This window comes from Pteronotus mesoamericanus, unplaced genomic scaffold, assembly GCF_021234165.1.
Source record: "Pteronotus mesoamericanus isolate MK-2021 breed Mesoamerican mustached bat unplaced genomic scaffold, CSHL_Meso_final contig_20, whole genome shotgun sequence".
NCBI lineage: Eukaryota > Metazoa > Chordata > Mammalia > Chiroptera > Mormoopidae > Pteronotus > Pteronotus mesoamericanus.
The window spans coordinates 18,423,065-18,448,610 of record NW_026555085.1 but is presented as its reverse complement, the minus strand read 5'-3'; the positions used below and the strand labels follow the sequence as shown (position 1 = coordinate 18,448,610).

The 25,546-nt window shown below is 35.8% G+C and overlaps 1 protein-coding gene across 1 annotated transcript; it reads left to right on the top strand.

Moving 5' to 3' along the window:
• Positions 1–3,498: 3,498 nt before the first annotated feature.
• On the top strand, positions 3,499–6,857 carry DEFB110 (defensin beta 110). The gene is made up of 2 exons (XM_054568610.1): positions 3,499–3,553; positions 6,724–6,857. The coding sequence occupies exons 1-2, from the start codon at positions 3,499–3,501 to the stop codon at positions 6,855–6,857; spliced, it is 189 nt and encodes a 62-aa protein (XP_054424585.1).
• The last annotated feature ends 18,689 nt before the right edge of the window (positions 6,858–25,546 follow it).

Here is a 25,546-nt window from a genome sequence, read left to right as displayed (position 1 = left end):
AGGCCCTTTTGATGAAATTCTGCAGCCTGTTCCTTAAAGAGAGAGCAGTGTCACTAATTATTCATATTGCCCTCAGCATTAATTAACAAAAAAAAAGTTAAGACAAATACTTATAAATGGGGAAATTTCTGGCAATTTTCTTGCTCATATACTGTAATTTCCATTGGACTGATGGACAAAACAGTTAGATAATGTTACACTCATTAACCCTAAAAACCTGAAATCTTGCATTTTTCCCTTCTTTTGGCCCAAAATCTACATTTCTATGGCATTATGCATTTCCTTTCACTTTCAGTTTTCTGTAAGTCTTGATTAACATTGGCCTTGCTGATCTAATACCACCAGGTAAAAGATACAGCATTTCTGTTGTTCTTTACACCATACACACCTGAATCAGTTAAAAGCATTATGGTGCCATGAGGTGTGTCACCGTCGAACTCAGCACAGGACTAGGAGGAAAAAGATCAGAATTCAACCTGATTCCAAATATTCAAACCCAACCCATTTCAGGATTTATTTTACCTTAATGTCCTGGGGCGAGGATACTATCTAATCCCAATTAAGAATTTATTTATTCAGAAAACATTTGATTAGTGGCTGGCTTGCTTCTTCCCAAGTATAATGTCATGGGCTTTGGATTTGGAGATTTAAAAAAAAAATTACAGCTCCCGTTTTAAGTAACTGATAGTTATTGCTCACAAACTGAGTTATAAGTGCTGTTCCCCTTGATAGAGTTAAAAAATGAATGACATAGTATCTGTCCCCAAGAAGATCATTGTCAATTCATCACACTGGTAGTACATGAGTTAGACACTCCATTTCATGCCCTTCTCTTATTTATTCATGAATTTAATAAGTACTCATTGAGACCTACCATTTGTTAGCTATACTATAAGATCAGGAGAAGTCAATAAACAAAGCCAACAATATTTTCTATCTTTGTGGAGCTCATATTCTAAATGTGGAGAAAAATACAAGCATAAACATAATAAATAAGAAAATTAAGTTAGAAAATAATAAATCAAATAGAGTTAAAGGACCCCAAAATGATGATGGACTATAGCAATTTTAAATAGAATTTTTCAGGGGACCCTTATTGAGACAATACCATTTGAGCAAAATAATAAAAGAGACAAAGAAGAGGTCAGGGGAGCACACTTGAGAGCTGCTAGGAATGCGTGAAGCCAAGAGTGGTTGGAAGAGAGTAGCTGGGGAGGACAGTTAGTCACAAGGGAATATGTTGACAGATTAACCACAGCTTTTAAGGAACTAGAGTGGGTCTTGCCTTTTATTCTGAGGTAAATCTAATAGGTTTTAGTCAAAGATAGAACATGGTTTGAATTTAGTTTTATTATTTCTTAGGCATATCTAGATTTCTTTTATTCTTTATTTTAAAGTATATTTTATAGGTTATGCTATCACAGTTGTCCCATTTTTTTTCTTCCCTTTATTCTCCTCCACCCTGCACCCCTCTCCCACCAGCATTCTACCCCTTAGTTAATCTCCATGGGTCATTCATATAAGTTCTTTGTTTTAAAAAAGACTTCTTAGGTGTGCTTTCATGAGTTAGGATGTATTGAAATAATACAGGTAATATATTACGGTAGCACAGTCATAAGAAAACAATGAGGAATGGAGTGGTTCTAGGTGTATTATAGGTAGAATTGGATTTCATAAGAGGCTTTTTTTTTCTTTAAGCTATTTTCTGATTTGCCTTATTCTATTCTTCACCAAACACCTTGAAAAGCAACCTAGACTCATTGTCTCCATTTTATTAACTCTCATATACTACTCTCCCCTATACACTCATGCACAGCAATTGCAAAATCTTGCTAATATTATAAGTACTTTTCTAAAATCAAACCCTAAGGCCTATTATATTTCTGAACAACACTTTAGTTGGTTATTATTTTGACAGTTATTAGTTGACTTCTCCATTTTTGATAGTCTCCTAAACATAGACACCTTTAGTGTTTTATCCCTGATTCCCTTTTCCTCTTATTCTATACACTTTCCTGAGATTATTTTGTTTAGTACAATAACTTCTGCTGTCAGCAATTTTTTTCCTCTATCTCCTCCCCAAACCACAAAGCTGAATTTATTACTAGTTATAGAACTTACTTTTCTGGCTGGTCTTCAAATTCTTTAATCCGGCTCTGTCCAAAATAGAACTCATCTTACTCACAGAGGTTAAAGTCTGTAACCTTCTACTTCTTCTCTTTTTCATTGATTGTTATTATCCAACACAGAGTATTAACGGCTAAAACACTTGACATCATTTACTTCCCAGTACTTTTCCCCCAAATCCAGATGTTAACTGGGCTGCTTCTAATTCATAACTATATCCTAAATTCACTTTCTTCTCTTGTTTGAAATCCCATTAACTTAATTATATCTCTCATTATTTCATATTTAGATTGCTTTAACAATCCACCACATAGCCTCTCTGCTACACAATTAAGAAAATGGTGCTTAGAATCTCTATTGTTTCTCCATTCCATTCATGATAATACCCACCTCCTCAGCTTTACAGATGTTTTTTTTTTTGGCCACATGTGCCTACTTTATTTCCTAAAACCCATGTCCACATCTCTTCAGTCATGCTGAAAATCACACCATTTTTCTTTGCTCACAAATTCTTTCAAAATACCATATCAATGTGTAGGCTTCCCTTCAATTTCTTTAAAATATGCTATCATCTTTTTGAGATGCAACCAAAAGTCACATGCTCAAGGAGGTGCTCGAACACAGAGGAAAGGAATGCAGAGTCCAGCATGACTTATTGTGAATCCTCGCTCCTTGTCTTCCCTCTGAAACCTTGTTCAGAGTTCTTGACTTCAGTTGTCCCAGTGGGTGAAATGAGAATGGTTATGCTTATCTTAAAAGGTCTTAGAACGTTAAATCAGATAATAATTTGCTCAGTAAAGAATCTGAAACCTAATGGACACTTAATAAAGTATAGCTCTTACTAATGGCTGTGGTAGCAGTAGCTACAGTAGTAGTAGTAGTAGTAGTAGTAGTAGTAGTAGTAGTAGTAGTAGTAAAATAGTTTTCCAGGAAGAGTTTACAGATCTTTATTATGTGCTGTGAGTACATTTTATTTATATATCAGAACTGTAAAGTGACACTGTATTGTTTCCACTTCTATGTCATTGCCTCCCAACAAACAGTGTCTGCCTTTTGGGGGTAAGGCACATAGTTTTTTTTACTCTAAAAAATTTAAACAAAAACTCAGCACAGGGCTGAGTGTAACATAGTTGCTTATGAAAGGGTGGGTAGAGATCATGAGAGAAGGCATTGTCTTCATTTAAAAGTGAAAATGAAGAAAAAAAATCAGTGAGTTTATAAACCGTTATTGTTAAAAATCTATCACAGATCTATAAATCACTCACACTGATGACAATTGTAAACTTAGATTCTTATCCATGATAGCATATTTATTCACTCATTTTGTCAGTTAGTTGCAAATTTATTATGGTGTTTCAAACATTTTGCTACATGTTACTGTGGACAAGGCAGACAGCAGACCTGCCCCAGTGCCTTGAGACTGGAGGTTTGTGCTTTCAGTGGAAAAGATCATAAACACTAGCACCAGTGCTTCTCCCAGGGTCAGTTTAAGTATGAATCCAAAAGGAAAGTCAAAACAAAGGATATGCAAATAACTTAACTTTGAAGACATTTATTTTCTAACACTCAATGAGAAGTTAATATATTTTCTCATTGTAGCTTTTAAAATTTCACAAAAACCTCAGTATCATGAGGAAATTGAAATAGAGTGAACTAAATCATTTGTACATTATATCACAGCCAATAAATAGCAAATACAGAATTGAAACCTAGAAGTATCTGATTCTGTAAGATCATACACTTTCCACCAACCCATGGCCTTGTCCTACCTTGATTTCAACTGAGACCTGGTGAAAACAGGTATCTTCCAAACCTACGTTCTCCTACTTTCAACTCTGCCTCTCTATTTGTAGGGAGCATCATGAGGTGGGCAAAGAAGTCAACTGCAGATAATTAATCTGCCAAAGGATGGGGAGGTTATGCCAGACATTTCTCCTGGAAGGATGGAGAACTCCCCACAAAGCCTGGGAAAGCTAACATTGAATCAATGTATGGGGGTCACTGAATATTTAACCACTGGTTGCCTAACAGAAATGTCCTCTTGCATGTGCTTGCAGGACTTCTTAGGGGTTGCTGTTCACAGTATACCTTCCGTCACATTTGTAGCCCTTCATTCTTGTCCAGACACCCAGAAACCTTTCTGGAATATACAGCGTCCAGCAGAAGTAACAACTGCTTGGGTGTCATTGACAGGGTAATGATATGAGTGTAATAATTTATAGTTTTAATTTGAACAATTCACCTAAAATGTCACATGATGTGCTTGAGTGTGATATTGATATGTATCAGAATTACATGCTTATGATTTTGTAATAAAAAAGGGGCGTTATTTGTGACAGAACATGTATTTCCTTTATAGGATTCCCAAACTAGTATTTCCTTTTCTCTCTTTGCATGAAAATTAGTTAGGACAGGACTCATTTGTCCCGTAATGTTTAGAACATACAAAGTTATCAGTAGATGAAAAAGGTGTTATGTGTCCTTCTTCATTTTTGTCTTTATGTGGTATATGTTACCTAGTTTTGATCACCTCACATAAATACTTATGCACCCATAAATAACATTTGTGTGTCATTATAAAGTGTATAATATATTACATAGCCAAGTTTCATAAAACACTGAGATTATGTTATTTTCATTTATAGTTTCCACATGACAGAACTGTGATTCTAAAATGATACCTCTTTACAAATAACTTAGAAGTGATAGGACCGTTTTTGCTACACATACTTTTTGTTTCTAGATCATATAGTTCTGTAGACTTCTTCATAATTTAAAACATTTCTATCTTTTGAAATAATGAGAAAATTAGAAGAACATTAGTATTTTTTCAATTGTACTAGTGGTGACAATCAATACATCCTTCTTTTTTCTGAATTTAACATATCTTAAAAAATCAACATGGATTTGGTGGGTGGACAAGATAGCAGGGTCCTAGGAATGCTGATTAGCTTAAAAAGTACTTAACACAACAAAAGTTCTTTTTTTTTTAATTAAGTGCAATAATATATCACCCTCTTCCTTACTTTAAATTATGTCAAATATGGCTTTGAAATACCTGTAGATCTCACCAATGGCCAGGAATTCTGTCGTCATGAATTAGTTTCCCATTCCCACAGGAGAGACATATATTTACATGTCAAAATCCATCTGACAACTTCTGGCACTTTAAGCTTAACTTCCTTCTCTTTTCTCCTAACTTTATTGATGATAATAAAGTATGCACATTTGAATTCTCTCTATATTCTATACATTTGAAGTTTCTGTCCAGTTCTCAACTTAATGTACAGAGGAAATTAGGGATTCAAATAAGCACCTGACATATGTAATTGAAATGAAATCATTTTGCATTTCAATTAAGTATGAAGTGGGCAATTAGGTTCTATGAGTTGACATTATATAATTTCAATCTAAATTCAATTTAATTCATTCTCCTCATTTTAATGAAATTATTTCTCTATTTTTCCTGACACATGCAAAATTTAATGTTCAATATATACTTGTGTAGCTATGTTATTCTATTCTGTAGGTAGGTGGAATGACTTATCCAGGATACACCAGTACTATGATAAAATTTAGGGGAAAACAAATAATCCTGACTTCAAAGCCCATTTATTTAAAGGAACTGGTTGCTATCAAATCATTAAGAAAAATAAAATCTTAAAGTAACAAGAATATTTACTTCCATTTACTATAGTTTAATGTATAAAACAAAGCTGTGAGTTTGGAATCTCAGAACATGCTTCTTTGCATTGTCTTAGATGATTCACAACCAACTAAAAGACTAACACGGGGCTCTTCTTTTTACTAAATACTTAATTTATAACAGAACTGTGTTTCTATGTGTATGAGTATATCTAAAGTGGTTTAGTGTCCTCAGTAAATAACTGTATCAATAAGTATCTTGCCTACTATGTTATAATTATTGAGCTATACTGGACAGCAGATAACAAAGAATCAGAATAAATCATAACTAACATTTAAAGGTTTATATATAGGCTGCAAGGGTAAAAGTATAACAAATGTTTAAGAAAAATACATATAATTTAGTACTAAATTATGTTATGTTATGATTTCATTCATTACTTGTAAGCTGGCAAAAAGGGTATATCCATTTATTCTAATAAAAGAAAAAATATTTAAGAATGAGATCTGGAATGGAGAATAAAGTATTGAACAAATTATTCTGTGAAAAGGCAATAAAAGTAGGTTTAAAAAATTGGGAACACATGCAAATGAAAATTGCACGTTTTAAGTACTATAAGTATCATCTTAATGAAAACATGTGTGAGTAAATCTGGCCTTAATAGAGTAAGAAAAAAAGATGGGAAGGCAAGAGGCCCAAGGAGCCAGATGAAGATCAGTACTGATGTGAGACATAAGATAAGGACCTACACATTTCTGGGAAATAAACTGTTTGTGGCTTGATCACCTTCTGAAACAAATGATAAAGTGTGCTATAAAACAATCTGACATCCCAGAATCTCTGTCTTCGTAACCATGATGGCATGACTTAGAACAGAGATCTTCCTCCCCTTAGGAAGAAGATCCTCAAATGAAAAACCAGACTGATGACTTTATCTTTCTTGATTGCAGCCAGAAGTAACTTTGAACCAAAGTATAGATTTGAGAGATGCGAAGGAGTGAAAGGAATATGTAAACCATTTTGTGATGATGATGAGTATGATTATGGATACTGCATTAAATGGAGAAATCAGTGCTGCATATAAACTCTGGATAAAAGAAGTTCTGTTGAGTAGCAAAGTTTGGAACAGAAACACATTGTCTTAACTCAAAAGTAGGCAAAAAGAAAATATTTGCAGTATTTACTGGAAATATGCTCTTTTAAATCCTAAATATCAGTTTACATAAATAAAAATAATGTTGTCTTTATTCTTTTTGTTCATTGCACACTTCCTTCGTATTTCAGATGGAAGAACATGTTTAATAAGCAAGGAAACAGACTCTAATGGCACTTACAACCTCCCTATGCTCATTTTGCCACTGAGACATTCATATTGCTTATCACGTGCGCGCGCGCGCGCGCGCGCACACACACACACACACACACACACACACACACACACACACGACCATATTGCTACTTTAATATGATAATCAGGGTGTACTTCATAGATCCGTTTGTTCCACATCAAAATTTCTATATATTTTTAATTCTTTTTTAAAAGAAAATGCATGTTTTCTTCCTTTCAAAGGAGAAGCCTTTCAATCTTGTCATGCCCACTGTTTGTTTTTGTATGTATGTATTTAACCAATTCCTGTAAGAGGATAATTTGAGATGACATGGTTTAATAGTTATCTCAATAGGGCAATTAAATGCTCCTTATGACACACACAGCAAAGGAATTAATAACAAGGATTAAGAGGGGAGCTTTTCTAATCCATGAAATCCTTTATGCACAAATAATGCCACAAGAAAACCCAATAATAGGTGTTCTTGTCCAAACAATTTAAAATTTGCATAACCCTTGTTATTAGTTATTAATCATTTCCATAAATTAAATAAAAATATATAGAAAATAGTTTTCTCTCTTTTACTTAAGTCTGTATATAACATCCTTAATTTTGCATCTGGGTTGGTAAGGGTGACTAATTGCTCTCTACAGAAAACATTTGCTGACCCTTATATAAAAAGAATCAGTAAAACTTCCAGGAGCAAAAATGTGACTCCTGAAGCATCAGTCTTAGCACAGCCTAGAACTTGCAGAAGGCAAATTCTTGAGGTTTAGACTTACTGAATCAGTAACTCTTTGAGGGAGTGTCCTCCACGTGATTATAATGGACTGAAAAATATGCTAACAATTGCCTAAAAATGCTCTTCACTATTGAATTCTGAAGCAAAATCATGGCCTTTTAAGTTTTTAGTGAACTTAGAACTTTTAGAGACCCCTTGGCATTACTGATAAAACATACTCATGTAGCAGAAAAAAAGATGTCCAGTAACATATTTCTTTCTTTGGAGAAGATATGGGCAAAAGAAAAACATAAAAAGAGTATTTTAAAGAAATTAAAATTCATTCTTGAATATTAGTTAGCAATCAGTGTTGTTTGACCTAAAGTAGGTAAAAATAAACTTAGTATGTCTTTTAAAAAAATTTTTCAGTTGTTCTTACTTCTCATCTTGTAGTGTTCTGGAAGATGAAAATTCCTGATAAGAACTCAATTCAATCTCATATAGAGACTTATATGAAGGAAAGCTGGCTATAAAACTGTTTTTAAATTTTCTTTGTGTGGCACTTTTCATAGAAATACTCTTCTGCCTCCCTCTCCCAAGCCCTTCCCTTCCCTGCTCACTCTCCCTCTACTTTCTCATAAGAATTTTAAGATTCGAAGTACTGAGAACTGGTAAATAGACAAGTACTAATTACCCCTTTCCTTTAACTCTCTCACATACTTTGGACAGAAAATATTGTCATGTTGTATTGAAAAGACAGACTTACTTTTCTTGTTGATTTCAGGAATGATACAAAGTCAACTGCAGAAATTTGATTAAGATAGCCCAAATGCCCCCCTTAGTTTTGACTGAATTTCAGGCAATTTCTTCCCAACTATAGGCCCTTGATTTCACTTTTCTTATTGAATTTATTGTAGAAAATTTGTGGCTATGAATTCTTTCTTTCTTCCTTTGAAGCATATGTAAATCTCCCATTCACAAGTCAGTTTTACAGCACAAGAAATGTTTTTCTCAAGGACTTGAGAACAATCCCTTTGAAATGTACATTTCAAAGAACAGCACTCCTATCTCTCAGTCTCTGTGTGAGGCAAACAGCCTAACTTTCGTGGATGCCAATTATCAAACACTGATGGCCTAATTACAGAGAAATGCACTAGTAAACTCAGGGATAACTGAAAAGTGCTCAAGGTAGCCCACTCATCAACATCCTCCCCCTACTGTTATTCATTGCTTTTCCATTTGCTCACATTAGAGCTTAAAAAACCTCCAACCTTTTGTTTAATTGGAATTGAGCTCAGTCTCTCTTTTCTATTGCAGTAGTCTTGAATAAAGGCTTGGACTGTGTAATTCTGTCTAGTGCAATTTTTTAAATTGACAAATAAAATGGCAGAGATTGGAATTGTGGGCTTGAAGAGTTTATTTAAGAAATATCCTTCCTAATATTGTTCTGATATCAATCAGATTAAAGATATTATTTAGAGATATTCCCTTTATGGCAAAATGCTAAAAATACTTTATGAGGTGTACCTGTATGTTATGAGAAAACAATGGATTTTTATAATAATTTTCTAAGAATGACCAGGGAAGACCATAGGTAGAACATGATATTTGAGGTAAGGGACAACCCTGTGTGTTTAGATGATTAGGTTTCCCTAGGACCTGGCACAGAGATTGATGAAGATAGACACTTAATAGACTTTTTGAAATGAGTAAATGGATAGTCACTTACGCATGCATGCATAAATAATGAAGAGCCTAAGATCCTACCTTAAAACAATACTCATATTTAAGAGCATAACATGGAAAATACGATGACAGGAAGTTTTCAAAGACTTATAATTGAAATAAGGTTAGAATTAGAAGAAGTATTTTCAGGAGGTGTGGCCATATATAATGCTAAGTAACAAAATATCTTGGAAGATGTGGAGTTTTGAATAAAATGAGCATACAGTTACATAAATTATTATAAAAATCTGTTTACAAAGATTAAAATTCAATGTGAGAACATAAATGCTAACATTCAGGGAAAAAATCTGATCTTTTGGCACATTTCCTCTAGTTGAATTCTATGCTTGTCTTTGCCAGACTAGTTGTCCTCTATAGCTAAGATATGTCAGCAAAAAAGCTCATGAAAAATTCTGGTAGCCAAGATTCTTTTGCATGTCCATAAAACTCATTATGTCATAATACTTATGGTATTGAGCTTTTTTTACTTTGTTAACTCCGACTGATTATTAACTTGCTGGATTTTTGGTATATATACTCTTTAATTAAATGTCTTAGGGGCAGTAAATTCTTTTTGTTTAGACTGAAAATTTAAATTTTCCTGTGTTTTTAAAAAATTGTAAACATCTTTATTGAAGTATACTTGCCATAAAATAAAATTCCATGTTTAAATGATAAAGTTTGACATTTTGCTTTATTATGTACTCATGAAACCATCATCAAAATCAAAATAGTAAACTTACCAATGACCCCTAAGAATTTCTTTGTGCCTATCTGCATTCCATCCCTCCTATTCCTTTTTATCTCTTCATCCTCCAGGTAACCATAAATCCACTTGCTTTTTTTTTAGTTATTTTATATTAATTTCAGTACAGTGAGTACTTTGAAAATCAGATTTATTTTATTCAACATAGTTATTTTCAAGTTCATCTGCACTGTTGTATCAATATTTTATTCTGTGTTGTTGCTGAAAAGTAGTCTATCGTATGAATGCTACAGAATTCAACTTGTTTGGGGGTCAAGACACTGTTCCCGAAGCAAGCTCCCTCCCCCAGGGTCCTTCTGTTTTAGGTTCATCGTGCCCACTGCCAGGTGTTAGGAACTGTGGCTCTCAATGCCAGAGTTTGGTAAAAAGGAAAGGAACTATTTATTCAAAAGTTATACAGATTTAAAGTAATGGTGGAATGTCACCATTAAATTTCAAAGCCTCTTTAAAACACCCCCAAACACACACACAGTCCTGCCTCCCCTTGCCAAACCAGGTCAGTCAGGGAAAAGTATCTCAGGAAGAGAAACAGAAGTCCTTTGCTCAGCTAGGCTCCCATTCCTAATCCAAAACTGCATCTTCATGGCGGGCCAAGGAATCTTTCTGCATCCATTCAAAACAATTAAGAGAGCTCCACATCACTGCTACATCTTGCTTTCCTGCTTCCTAAGCTGCGTGGTCAAGAGAGACCCCTTTCCTCTCCCAAAACCATGTGGTTAAACCCCAGCATGGCTGCTGTACCTGGGTTTAAATCCTGGCCCAAATCTTCCTCTGTAACCCCATTTCCAACTCTCCGCACAATCAGCTACATCAGCTAGCACTCCCATATCCTCTGCCTTTCTTGGCTGCCAGTCAGCCAGGGCAGCCGTGGCCCCATGACATGGAGCGAATCATGTCCAGGCTCCTGTGCAGGCGCTGTAAGTTGGGGAACTGCCTGCCAGTTACATTACGGGTTAAAGTCATGCATAGCTCTCTGGCTCCACTCCTGTGAGACTAGTCTATTATTGATATGCAAAATAATTATTTTTGCATATAGGTAAGATGGTAGCCTGCTGTTTATAATGCAAAGTAACTCTCAATGGCCCTGTTCCCTGTCTTCCATTCCCCACCCAGGTTTGTGAGGGGGGTTCTCAGCCCACACCCCATTACATGAATATACCACTAATTATTTGTCCATTATCTCTTGATGAAAACATGGGTTGTTTCCAGATATTGGTTCTTGTAGTTAAAGTACTGTGAACATTCCTATAAACTTCATATGTGAACTTCTGTTCGCTTTTAATTCTCCTGGGTAAAATACCTATTAATAGAATGGCTGAGTCATGTAGTAGATATATATTTATCTTTTTAAAGAAACTACTAACTCTTTTCCAAAGTTTTTTTATTCCCACTGCTAGATAACAGAGTTATAATTCCTCCACATACCTGCCGATATTCAAACCTTTTAAGATTGTAAATGGTATTGTATTGAATCTATAAATCAATTTGGGAACAATAGATGTCTTCAAAGTTGAATCATGCAGTCCATGAACATGGTATAATTTCCATTTATTTAGGTCTTTTCAAATTTCTCTGCGTAATGTTATGTACTTTTCATGGACCCTTGCAGTGGGGAGTGCCCAGATGCTATTACTGAAACAACGCCTCCCTTCCCTGGAGTCCCTCCATTGTTGGTCCTTTGCCCACTGCCCTTGGAATTATGGCTCTTAATGGCAGAGTTTGGTGACAGGGAACTATTTATTCAAGTTATACAGGTTTGATTAATGGCTAAATGTCGCTCTTAAATCTCAAAATCCCCTTAAAACACCCACTATTTGAAACACTCACCAACACACACAGTCCTGCCTTCCCCGCTTTGCCCAGTTAGGCCAGTCAGGCCAGTCGGGTAACGTCCTTCAGAGAAAAAGAACAGAAGTCTGGGGCTCGGCTAGGCAGGCCTCTCGCGGTTCTCAGCACCATCCTCTGCGTCACCACAATGTCCAGCTCTTATTCCAAAACCATGTGGCACCTTCTCCAGGCCCACTAGCAAGAGTCCTCTCTCCCCTTTTCTTCACGTGTGGTCTTCACATTGTTCCCCAGAGGCTGTGTCCCTCTGTCTCTCCTGCAGGCCCTGTCTCCCCTCTCCCAGTCACCTCGTGTTAAAAGTTTTTCAGACCTTCCTCCTTAGCCTTGTTGAGATGCAAAATAGCCCTCTTTGTATATGAGGAATGCAGCTATCCAGCAGTTATTGACATGGAAAGTAATTCTCAGTGGCCCTGCTCCAGGTCTCCCATCCCCCACTGTGGCCTGCCTTGGGGTGGGGAGAATATATTTTTTTTGGACACACCAATTTCTGGACCCCATTACAAATACCCTTTGAGGGGCCTTGTCTGTGCTCCATTACATTAATACATAATTTATCAGATGTATCCCTCTTTCATATTTCTGATGCTATTTTAATAGTATTTTATTTTTAAATTTTTGTTTCTTTCACTCTCTATCATGTAAAAATACAATAATTTTTTGTGTGTTAACCCTACAAACTTTCTTAACTCAATTATTTATTTTAGTAACTTTCCTGTATATACCATAGGGTGTAAATATTTCATTATACAGTTTGCAAATAAATATAGTTATTCTTTTTCCATTTCAATCTGGATGTCTTTTTTTTCAACCTTATTGCCCTGACTACTAGAATCCTTCAGGACAATGTTGAATAGAAGTGATGAAAGCAGACGTGTTTGCCTGGTTCATCATCTTAGGGAGAAAACATTCAGGCTTTCACCATCTATCATAATGTTAACTGTTGTTTTATATTAGCTGATATCATCAGGCTGAGTAAATACTTGTATTTTTAATTTTATGTAACATTTTGTCAGGAATGGCTTTTGGACTTCATAAAAATAAATTAGTATCTACAAGATGATTTTATGTATTTCTTTTTTGTTTACTTAATATGGTGCATCATATTGATTTATTTTCAAATGGTAAATCAATCTATATTTCTAATAAACTTAATTTGGTCATTACACATTATTGTTTATATATTCTTTATAGTCTGGAAGAGTATATATTAAATTGATATTTTTCTTCATTAAATATTCAGTAGAATTTTCTAGTGATATTACCTGGGAATGGAGTTTATGGGCAGGTTTTTAACTACAAATTTTAAAAATTTAAATGGAAATTTTAATACATATTTCGTGCATACAGAAAAAGAAAGTATAAGTGAGATTCTCGGTGCAAAAAATGTTTAAAATATTACATATCACTCAAGATAATTTTTTCCTTGGTTTTAGCTTAATAAGATTCAATTTTCAATGGAAGGTTTTAGACTTACATCAATTTTAGAATTTACCTCAAGCCATTGACTTTAGTCTTTTTTCATACTTTCATTTCTCAGTTATATTTATGATACAATATTCATTTAATTGAGAGAACAGAGAGAGGATAAGAAACTTAACAGAGAGCTAGAACTCTGAGGTTGGAATTGTTCATTATCTTTCACACACAACTTTAAAAATCAAGGATGTTTCTTTTTACTTAGTCTACACTTTCACTGCCCTCAAGTAAATGTAAAAATAAAAGAATTCATAAGAAGCTATTGAAAGTAATGTGGCCTTGGCTGGTGTGGCTCAGTGGACTGAGCACTGACCTGTGAACCAAAAGGTGGCAGGTTTGATTCCTAGCAGGGGACATGCTTGTGTTGTGCCCATCAATGTTTCTCTACCTATTTTTCTTTCTCCCTTCCACTCTCTCTAAAAATAAATAACTGGAATTTTTTTTTTATAAAGCAAAAAGTAATGCAGAGGCAGAAAAAGCTGATACATGGAAAATCATATGAAAATCATTTTTTTTCTCTTTTCTGCATATGTAAATTGAGGACAATGACTCCTCCCTACTGGATTATAGACACATATTTACTTACCTGTTGTATTTATAAGTTCTGTGGTGCCATGTCCATGTCGTACCTTCCCTTTTGGGGGAATGTCTCCCATCATTCTAGCCCCAGGTTTTAATTAGTTCAGCATTTTCTTACAATTCTTACTCACTTACTACAATACTAAAAGTTTAGCTTCTAACAACTGTGGTACAAAACACAAACACACACACACACACACACACCCCCCCCAATATTTACCTGAAATTATTAATACCTTCCTCTCTATTTTCACTGCTATTTTAAAGTTGGTTTGGTACTTCTATCAATCAAGCAGCCTTCCCCATTTCCTCACTCTGTGACAGGTTAGAGGAAGACCAGTATGAAGCTAATATACAAATAAAGGCAGAAGTGGATAAAAGTAGGTTTATAGTAATACAAATAAGTAATAATACAAGAGTAAACTCTGCTCCCCTTACTCACAACTGTAAGCCTACTTTTTGCAACCTTGGTATATGCATGAGGGTTACTGGAAAACACATAAAACTCTGAGAGAGTTCCATTGCAATCTTTCCTTTTTTAAAATTTATTTATTTTTATTGGTCAGATATATTTGTCTCTATTTTCCTGCCACCACTTCCCCCTACCCTTAATCCTTCTCAACTTTGGCTTTGTCCATGGGTCCTTTCCTTGCCTTGACCCTTCCCCTTCTTTTTCCCGGTACCCTCCTGCCTCCTTCCCTCACATTACTGTTGGTTTGTTCTTTCTTTCAATGTTGCTGGTTATATTTTCCTTGCTTGTTTGTTTTGTTGATTAGGTTCCACTTATAGATGATATCATATAGTATTTGTCTTTAGTCCCCTGGCTTATTTCACTTAGTATAATGCTCTCCAGTTCCATCCATGCTGTCACGAGGGTAGTAGCTCTTTCTTTCTTTCATCTGCATAGTATTCCATTGTGTAAATGTACCATAGTTTCTTGATCCACTCACTTATTGATGGGCACATAAGTTGTTTCCAGCACTTGGCTAATGTAAATTGTTCTGCTATAGGGTGCATAGGTTCTTTTGAATTGGCATTTTGGGATTCTTAGGGTATAGTCCCAGAAGTGGAATTGCTGGTCAAAAGGCAGTTCCATTTTTAGGTTTTTGAGGAAATTCCAAACTATTTTGCACAGTGGCTGCACCAGTCTTCATTCCCACCAAGAGTATACAAGGGTTCCCTTTTCTCCACAGCCTCGCCAGAACTTGTTTGTTGATTTGTTTATGATGGCCATTCTGACTGGTGTGAAGTGGCATCTCACTGTGGTTTTAATTTGTATCCATCTAATGGCTAAAGATGCTGAACATCCTTTCATATGTCTCTGGGCCCTGTGTATATCCTCCTTGGAGAAGTGTCTGTTCAGATCCTTTGTCCATTTTTTAATTGGATTGTTTGTTTTCCTCGAGAGGAGTTGTATGAGTTCTTTGTATATATTGGAGATCAAACCCCTGTCCGAGGTATCATTGGCAAATATATTTTCCCATATGGTTGATTCCCTTTTCATTTTGCTGATGTTTTCCTTAGCCATGCAGAAGCTTCTTATCTTGATGAAGTCTCACTTGTTTATTCTTTCCTTTTTGTCCCTTGCTTTAGGGGACATATTGGTGAAAATATTGCTGCATGGAATATCTGAGAGTTTTCTGCTTATGTTCTCCTCTAGGAATTTTATGGTGTCGCAACTTATATATAAGTCTTTTACCCATCTTGAATTTATTTTTGTGTATGGTGTCAGTTGGTGGTCAAATTTCAGTTTTTTGCAAGTAACTGTCCAGCTCTCGCAACACCATTTGTTGAAGAGGCTATCTTTACTTCATTTTATGCTTCTTCCCTCTTTGTCAAATATTAATTGACCATAGAGACATTGGTTTATTTCTCGGATCTCTATTCTGTTTCATTTATCTATGTGTCTGTTCTTGTGCCAGTACCAGACTGTTTTGATTACAGTGGCCTTGTTATATAGTTTGATGTCAGATATTGTGAACCCTTCTTCTTTGTTTTTCTCTCTCAAAAGAAAAACAAATAGTTGCTTGCTGCAGCTATTTGAGGTCATTTATGGTTCCATATAAATTTTTCAAATGTTTGTTCTATGTCTGTGAAATACGTCATTGGTGTTTTAGTTGGGATTGCATTGATCTATAAATAGCTTTGGGTAGTATGGACATTTTGATGATGTTAATCCTTCCAATCCATGAACATGGTATACTCTTTCATTTATTTGTGTCTCCATTAATTTCTTTCTTCAGTGTTATGTAGTTTACTGAGTATATGTCTTTTACCTCCTTGGTTAAGTTTATTCCTGGGTACTTCATTTTTCTTGTTGCTATACCAAATGGGATTTTTCCCCTGATTTCTGCTTGTGCTATTTCATAGTTGGTGTACAAAAATGCCTTTGATTTCTGAATATTGACTTTGTATCCCACTGTTTTGCCAATTTCACTTATTAGCTTGAATAGTTTTTGGTGGAGTCTGTAGGGTTCTCTATATACACTATTATGTCGTCTGCAAACAATAACAGTTTTATTCCTCCTTTCCAATTTGGACGCCTTTTATTTTTTTTCTTGTCTGATCACCGTGGCTAGGACTTCCAATCCTCTGTTGAATAAGAATAGTGAAAGCAGACAACCTTGTCTTGTTCCTGATCATAGTGGGAAAGCTTTTAGCTTTTGCCCATTGAGTGTAATGTTGGCTGTAGGTTTTTCATATATGGTGTTGAGATATGTCCCCTTTACTCCCACTTTGCTGAGTGTTTTTATCATAAATGGATGCTGTACCTTATCAAACACGTTTTCCAAATCTAATGATATGATCATGTGATTTTTGTGTTTCCTTTTGTTTATGTGATGTATTACATTTATTGTTTGGCGAATATTGAACTATCCTTGCATCCCTCAGATGAATCTCACTTGATCATGGTGGATCATCTTTTTAATGTATTGCTGGATGTAGTTTGCCAATATTTTGTTGAGAATTTTAGGGTCTATGTTCATCAGCAATATTAGCCTGTAGTTTTCTTTCTTTGTTGTGTCTTTATCTATTTTTGGGATTTGGATGATGCTGGCCTCATAAAAAAGAGTTTGGGAGTCTTCCCTCTTCTTAGATTTTTGTTGAATAGTCTAAGAAGGACAGGGGTTAGCCCTTCCTTAAATGTTTTGTAAATTCTCCTATGAAACTATCTGGTCCAGGCCTTTTATGTGCTGGGAGTTTTTTGATTACTGAAATTGGTTCAATTTCTCCAGCTGATATCAGTGTGTTCAGGCTTTCTGTTTCTTCTTCATTCAGTGTTGGAAGGTTATACTTTTCTAGAAATTTGTCCACTTCATCAAGCTTTTCAAACTTCTGGGCATATAATTGTTCATAGTAACTTCTTACAATCCTTTGTATCTCTGTGGTATCAGTTGTGATTTCTCCTCTTTCATTTCTGATATTATTTATGTGGATCCTCTCCCCTTTTTTCTTGATGAGTCTGCTTAAAGGCTTGTCAATTTTGTTTATCTTTTCAAAGAACCAGCTTCTGGATTTGCTGATCCTTTGAATTGTTGTTTTAGTCTTTATATCTTTCAGTTCTGCTCTGATCTTGATTATTCCCTTCCTTCTACTCTCTCTGGGCTTTGTTGTTTCTCCAGTTCTTGAACATATAAGTTTAGGTCATTTATTTGAAATGTTTCTGTCTTTCTTAGGTAGGCCTGTATTGCTATGAACTTCCCTCTCAGGACCACCTTCGCTGTGTCCCATAGGTTTTGGACTGTTGTGTGTTCATTTTCACTTGTTTCCAGGAACTTTTTTATTTCTTCTTTGATCTCATTATTGATTCACTCATTGTTTAATAACATGCTATTCAATCTCCATGAGTTTGAATGTTTTTAAGTTTTTTCCTTGAGGATGATTTCTAGTTTCAAGCCCTTGTGGTCTGAGAAAATGTTTCTTATGATTTCAATTTCCTTGAATTTGTTGAGTCTTGTTTTGTGTCCTATCATGTGGTCTATCTTTGAAAATGTTCCATGTGCATTTGAAAGTATGTATATTTTGCTTCTTTGGGATGAAAAGTTCTATAGATGTCAGTTAAGTCCATTTGATCTAAAGTGTCGTTTACTTCTACAATAACTTTGTTGATACTTTTTTTTTGAAGGTCTATCCATTGTCAACAGTGGGGTGTTAAAATTCCCTACTATCAGTTTGTTACTGTCTATATCTTTCTTGAAGTCCTCCAAGATTTTCCTTATATATTGTGGTGCTCCTATATTGGGTGCATATAGGTTTATAATATTTATGTCTTCCTGAGGGATCTTTCTTAGAATATTATGAAGTGTCCTTCTGGGTCTCTTTTTATGGCCCTTGTTTTAAAATCTATTTTGTCTGATATAAGTTTTGCTATTCCAGCTTTTTTTTTCCCCTGTCCATTTTCTCAGAATATTTTTTCCATCCTTTTACTTTCACTCTTTTGTTCTGAGGTGGGTCTCTTGTAGACAGTGTATTTGCAGGTCATGTTTTCTATCCATTCAGGTACCCTCTGTCTTTTGATTGGAGCATTTAATCCATTTACTTTTAAAGTTATTATTGATAGGTACTTATTCATTTTTTCCCTTTGTACCTGTTGTTCCTCTCTTTCTCACTGTTTTTATTCACCTTCTTAAAGCCAGCTGTCCCTTTAGCATATCTTGCAGTGCTGGTTTGGGGGAGATGTGTTCTTTTAGCCTTCTTTCATCTGGGAAACTCCTTATTTTACCTTCAACTTTCATTGAGAGCCTTGCTGGGTAGTCTTGGTTGCAGGCTTTTGCTTTTCGTGACTTGGAATATTTCTTGCCATTCCCTTCTGGTTTGTATTGCTTCTGTGGAGAAGTCAGCTGCTAGCCATATTGGGGCTCCCTTGTATGTTATGACCAGTTTCTCCCTTGCTGACTTTAGGATTCCCTCTTTTTCTTCCATGCAATCTTTCTTAAGGCATGTCCTGCAATTAGTTTCTTCTTTTATTTGGTTCAGTTGGTTTCACATAAGTTCAGCTAAAGTCCATATCCACATTTAAGCTACTTTGAGTTATATGTTTATTACTTTCAGACAGAACTTGTAATTCAGAGATTCGATGTGAAGGGTGTTGGAGGATTTTAACCAGGCAAACTGGTGCTTGTGCACATGGCGCCTTGGTGCATGACCCAACAATTAGTGTTGAGGGAAACAGGTTTTTATTTTCAGGATTCCAACCTTAGGGAGGCTGAGAGCACTCCTGCTCAGAGCCTGTTCTCCCACAAAACCTAGCACTTCCCTGGCTCCCCACCAGGGTATAAGCCAAAACCATGCCCAGTACTTCCACATATCCTTATCTGTACTTAAGCCCACTGAGAAAACAGTTCTCTATCCCCTCTGGAAAGTACACTGGTGGGTTTCAGAGCTTCCATCCTCTTGCAGGAGCCCTCTCCTTCAGGACCTGGGGTACGTTGTCCTCAGCCTCCATATAATAGTCCAAAAAAACGCATGCTGTGTTACACTGGATCATGGTGATGTTCAGGGAAGGCACATGTCCCAAGAAAGTGGCTTCTCTATATGTCCTTAAAAGAAGAAAAGTCAGCATTCCTGGTCAAAGTTCAGTTCAGCTCCAAGCACCTCTCACAAATCCGTGCTTGGTTAGGTAGGTTCCTGCAATTCCCAGCTCAGTCAGCTCTGTCACCAAGTTCTCCAGGCAGGCTTTCCAGCAGGCGCCCTCTTTCTTACTCCAGCTCCTACTCACTACACGCAAGCATGCCTGCTTCCAACACTATGGCCTGCATAACTGCATCTCATGATAGCTGTCTCTTCCTTACTACACCTGGCCGCATGGCAGAATACTGACTGCCAGCTGGCATGGCTTCTTGTTGCTTCCTCACTGCTCCATGGTGGACCAATCCCTCTCTTTCTGCCTCCCCTTATTTTAAATGCTGACCCAGAGCTTCCTACATGACCTCATATCTGGCCCCTCCTACAATGAATTACTTTTTCCAGTTCCCCTGTGTTTTTTTACCTTCTTTCAGCTGCCACCTTTATCAGGGCAAGAATACCCCATGACACAGGAGACTCTGCCTCCCTGTCTCTCAGGCAGGTGTGGTATAATTTCCCCTGGCTATCCCACAAGTCACTATGCATTCTGAAAGCCATGAATGCCTTTTGCCTGGGGCAGTAGCATAGCTTTTAACTTGCCATTGTTAATAAAAGATCTTAACCTCCATATCATCCCCTTCCCCCAATTACAGGCTGTGGGGAATATTCTTGGGAACTCCCTCTCTGCACACCATTACAGGATCACGTGAACAAGTTTAACAATTAAAAACACTTTTTGAGATATTACTATTTTAATCATGCTAACTTGGAAAAATTATTTTTTATATTCTCCAGGCTTTAGTTTTCTCATTTTGAAACTAAGGAAACAGAAATAATGATTTTCTTTACAGCTCTTCATTGTTTTAACTAATATTTATTTGTGATTCCATTTTTTAAAAATAGAATTTACTTTTTAGACTTATTTTAGGTTTACAGGAAAATTGAGCAAAAATTCAGAAAGTTTCCATATACCCCTTGATCCTACGCATGCACAGTATTCCTGTTATCAATGTCCTCCAAAACAGAGGTACATTTGCTACAATATATAAACCTATACTGACACATTACTGTAACCCAAAGTCCATAGTTTCCATCAGGGTTGGGTTGATGTTGTGCATTCTGTGGGTTTTGACAAATTGTTAACGGCATGTATTTACCATTATAACATCATACAGAGTAGTTCCACTGCCCTAAAAACCCTCTGTGCTCTACCTACTCATTACTCCTTCCCATGGTAACAACTGACTCTTTTACTGTCTCTATATTTTTGCCTTTTTCAGGTTTCTGATTCCATTTTTAAAATCACTTCTAAGGGAACATTTGTACTTACATTTCTTATAAGCCAATATATAATATATAAAATTAATACATTTTATATATTTGTACTTGAGACAAGATAAAAATGCTCCCTTTGTAATTAGAAGGGTGTAAAGTGACAAAAAGCACACAATATCCACCCTTCCACTCCTCTATATACATACATCACAGCTATAAATACACAAGACTGCCTGGGTTCAGGTCAAATTTTGGTAAGTGTTATTATTTTAAAATATTGTAAAAGAAAAAGTTAACTTAAATTGGAAATAAAAATTAAAAAAGGAAAAAAAAGAAAAACAATATTTATTTTTTTCTTCCTGATAGCCAAGTGGCCATGACTCTCAAAAACTCCTCTCTTTTTTATCTCTATTTTCTCCTTCCCTATACTTGCTGATTTTTCCTAATAATGCCCTAGACAAGTTGTATGATGACCAAAAGTGCTTAACATTCCACACAGGGGTTTGAATGTTAAGTAGCAACAAGATGAAGACTTGTTGCTTTCATATCCAAAAAAATATTACAGCTTCCTTGATAGAACAATGTTCACATCAATATATACATATTCTTAGAGAGCTGCTTCCCCCAGAAAAGTTATTTGACAGATATGATTAGTTTTTTTTAATCTCATGTGGCTTTGCTTCTTCTATACTTTCACCTCCAAGTACATAGGTTTTGATTAACTCTGTCTTGTTTTAGACGTATTGGCATAGAGAGATACTAGCCAAAGTGTCTGAGACATAGATCTTAATGTTACACTGCCTGGAGTCAAATGGTCCAGGGATAGTTGAATCTGAATTTTTTTTTTTTTTTTTTTTTGCTAGCTGTGTAACCTTGAGCAATTACTTGATATGTCTAAGTTTTGGTTCCCTTCTATATAAAATGGAAGAGGTAGCGACACCTAGTTTTCCAGTTTGTAGAACAATGTCTGGCATATGAAGTATATCAAAAAAAAAAAGTCTAACCATTCCTAATATAATGAGAATGGTTTGCATGGCATCAATCTAACCTGGCAGCCAAAGAGAGTGAATTGGAATGTGCCTGTGTGAACAATGACAACTTCCCTGTACTAGTCAGTGGGGACCGTAGAGGCTGTTGAATGAGCATATGTACCATGTGGCTGTCACATTCAAAATGAATGAGGGAGTAGAGAAATGAATCCGCATTAAATTTTGCATTGTTTTAACATTCCCCTATGAAAACTATTCATTTGGATGATTCAGAAGTCCACAACTATGGGCAACTGGTGACTGGAAGCTTCATCATGACAATACGCCTTCTCATGCATCATATCTCATGTAGAGTTTTTTAGTGAAACATCAAACCACCCACGTGACTCAACCCCACTGCAGCCTAGATTTGGTGCCCTATGATTTCTGGCTTTTCCCAAAACTAAAATCACCCTTGAAAGGGAAGAGATTTCAAACCTTACCATCTATGAGATTCGGGAACATACCATGGGGCAGCTGATGGCAACTGGGAGAACTGTGTGAGGTTCCAAAGTACCTATTTGAAGGGGACTGAGGCATCCTTGTCCTATGTACAATTTTTGTTGTATCTTGTATCTACTTCAATAAATATTTCTGTTTTTCACATTACATGGCTGGATACCTTCTGGACAGACTTCATATGTCAATAAATCAGTGTAAATAGCAATATTTATGTTAATAAGATTTTAATCACCTACTTGTCATTGGATATAATTTTTGTTTCATTAACTTGATGGTGTATTTTTATTTTTTATCCGGCTAAAGACATACACTATATATTTCAGGGGAAAAATTTTGCTTCTTTAAAAATTCTTATTTATTGATTTGAGAGAGAGAGAAAGAGAGATTCATTTGTTGTTCCACTTATTTATGTATTCATTGGTTGATTCTTTTATGTGCCGTGACTGGGGTTCGAACCTGAAATCTTGATATATTGGGACACAGATCTAACCAAATAAGTTACCCTGACAGGGCCAAAAAAAAAAAGGAAAAAAAAAAAGAAAACTATTCTATCCAGTGTGGAACATATGAGTTGAATGTTTCTGTCAAATCAGGCTGGGGATGAAATGCTGGTACATGTGCACAAGGATGTAGGGAGCTCGTTGTGAGACAGAGGATATGGACCAGATGAACTAGCAGAAGCAAGCAGCCAGGGAAGGAATACAGCTGAGGTTAGTTACAGTCCCACATTCCAGCTGCCTCTTCTCAAAATCAGTTTTTGCTGAATTTACATTTGACATCTTTCTAGCCTTAAAATAAATTCTCTTTTTTCTTGAGTTATATTGAGTGATTCACTCTTTATTGGAAATAATAAACCAGACCAGAATAGAGAAAAACTTCTTATGACCTTTCTCAGTGTTTATATAACTGTGTGTGTTGGCAAATAGCCTATACATATTAGATATTGCATTCATTCTGATCAATCAATACCAGGCATCACACACTCAGAGCTGAAAGATACCAGTTCAAAGGCCAAGTCATATAATCTTTCAGTTTGGATGCAAATTATTCAGGTGATAACATTTAATTATTATGAAAACAAATAGGAAAAATATTGATTATTACAGTTTGACTTCTGGTTAAAGCTTCAGATGTCAAGAAAATTCCAAATTTATACTCTTTTTTTTAATCTTTTTCAGAATTCTCTCATGTACATATGCTGGTTTTTAAATAGATTTCTTTTCCACATTTATGCTTGAGACTTCATGTCATTAAGCTAAATCATAGTTCTAAGACAAAAAAAAAAAAAGCCCTCAGAGATGTCTGGTCCTGGTAATGTAGCAGAAAGAGGTAATAAAGATCCCTTATTGCTGTACACATCAGAAGGTTTAGATAAAAAACAATTTTAATTGTTAATTACTTAGTTATATTTTTAGAATGAGATAGCTTTATATACTAAACAAAAGAAGAAACCAAAAAGGGGTGAGCAAGGGGTGAGGCAGCACAGTGTGGGAGAGAGCTAGGGAAAGTACAACCAAACCCAACAGAAGCCTTGAGGTTTTACACTTTGGCTGGGAGGACCTGGTCATAGTTCTATGCAAGACAGAGAACTGGAAATAACACTTTATGAGAGTGACGTAAAACATAGCTGTCAACTATGTTTTACTAAAGATGTGTAGGAAACTAAGGGAGCATGGATATACCATGTGGGAACCTTGAAAAGAAATCATTAAATTGGTCAGGGAGGAGAAACCTAGACTTCAGTTGGAGTAGCAATGATAGCAATAGAAGCATGGGGAGGTGATCCTCACTGAGAGAAGATGAAAAGCGCAAAATGACTAAGATAGCCACGGAAAGCAGAGCTATGAACAAGCAGCAGAGTCATAAGTAAACTCACAGGTGGTAAACATTGGCCAGTTCAAAGGAGAACATATTGGCCATCAAGCAGAACACAGAAGCCACAGCAGGACCCTACAGGGACAGGAGACACTTGTGGGTTGACTTTGAAAGTAGAATGTCTGTGGCTCAAAGACAAATTATTCAGTAACATTCACCCACATGGTTTTATTACAGTTCCACAAATAAATGGGGAAGCTAGGGAAGTAGTTTAAAGAACAAGGATAATATAGTTTTTTTAAATGAAAACTAGAGATTCAGAGATCAAAAACTTAAAAACCACTGTCCAGAAGACCTCCAGGGAATCATTATGAACAAACTTAACTCCTCTGAAAACTACTAAGTCATGGATGACAGCATGAAGGATTTTTAAAAAAAATTTTTGATGTGTGTTGGTGAAGTGTTTCTGCTACAGCCCTGCTCGATCAGCCACAGATTCAGTGACCTTCTAAAATTCAGTAAACTAGACTATGAGCCATGCAGGTGAGCTATAAATACGGATTTGTCTTTCATCCAAAAGTCTAGAGGGTTTCTTATGTGTAATATCTTTACTTCTTTCTTTAGAAAAACTTACCAGCCATTGGAGTTGAGATTTCTAATGTTTTCCTTCTTTCTGGCATACATATCTGCAAATAACTATTTATTGGAATTTTTCCTTGAGAGTTATAGAAGTTTGTTCATGAAGTTTTGTCCAGATAACTGTGTATAATCCAAGTATATAGTTAAGTAGCGTGGATAAAATATCCAAGATTAACTGAGCAGGACATGGCTAAACTTGTGATGAAGAACAATAAGATCGAAAGAATATGGAAGGAGTGACTGCTAGCCCTCAGATTACGGGCAAAACAGTGATTCTTTATCTTTTTATATCTTTAACACTAACCTGAAATATAAACTTAAACTTGTACATTGCTGCTTTATTTTTACTGGTAATACTCTTCCTTAACACATATCCTTCTTCTTTTCCTTTGTATATTTTAGGGAAAAAATCACTGAAAAGACCTGTATCCTTCCCTACTTGATTTTTTCCCTCTGAACTGCTCCTTACCTCACTGACTATAAGTGAAACTGAAGAATTTCATTTTCCTCAAAACTGTGTAACCAAAACCCATGCCCTTTAGTCCAATT

Bases quoted from the DNA above. Each gene is read 5' to 3' on its own strand.
- DEFB110 (XM_054568610.1), top strand. From the start codon at position 3,499: ATGTTACTGTGGACAAGGCAGACAGCAGACCTGCCCCAGTGCCTTGAG. The intron at 3,554-6,723 runs GTTTGTGCTTTC...TCTTGATTGCAG, and splicing joins CCAGTGCCTTGAGACTGGAG to CCAGAAGTAACTTTGAACCA.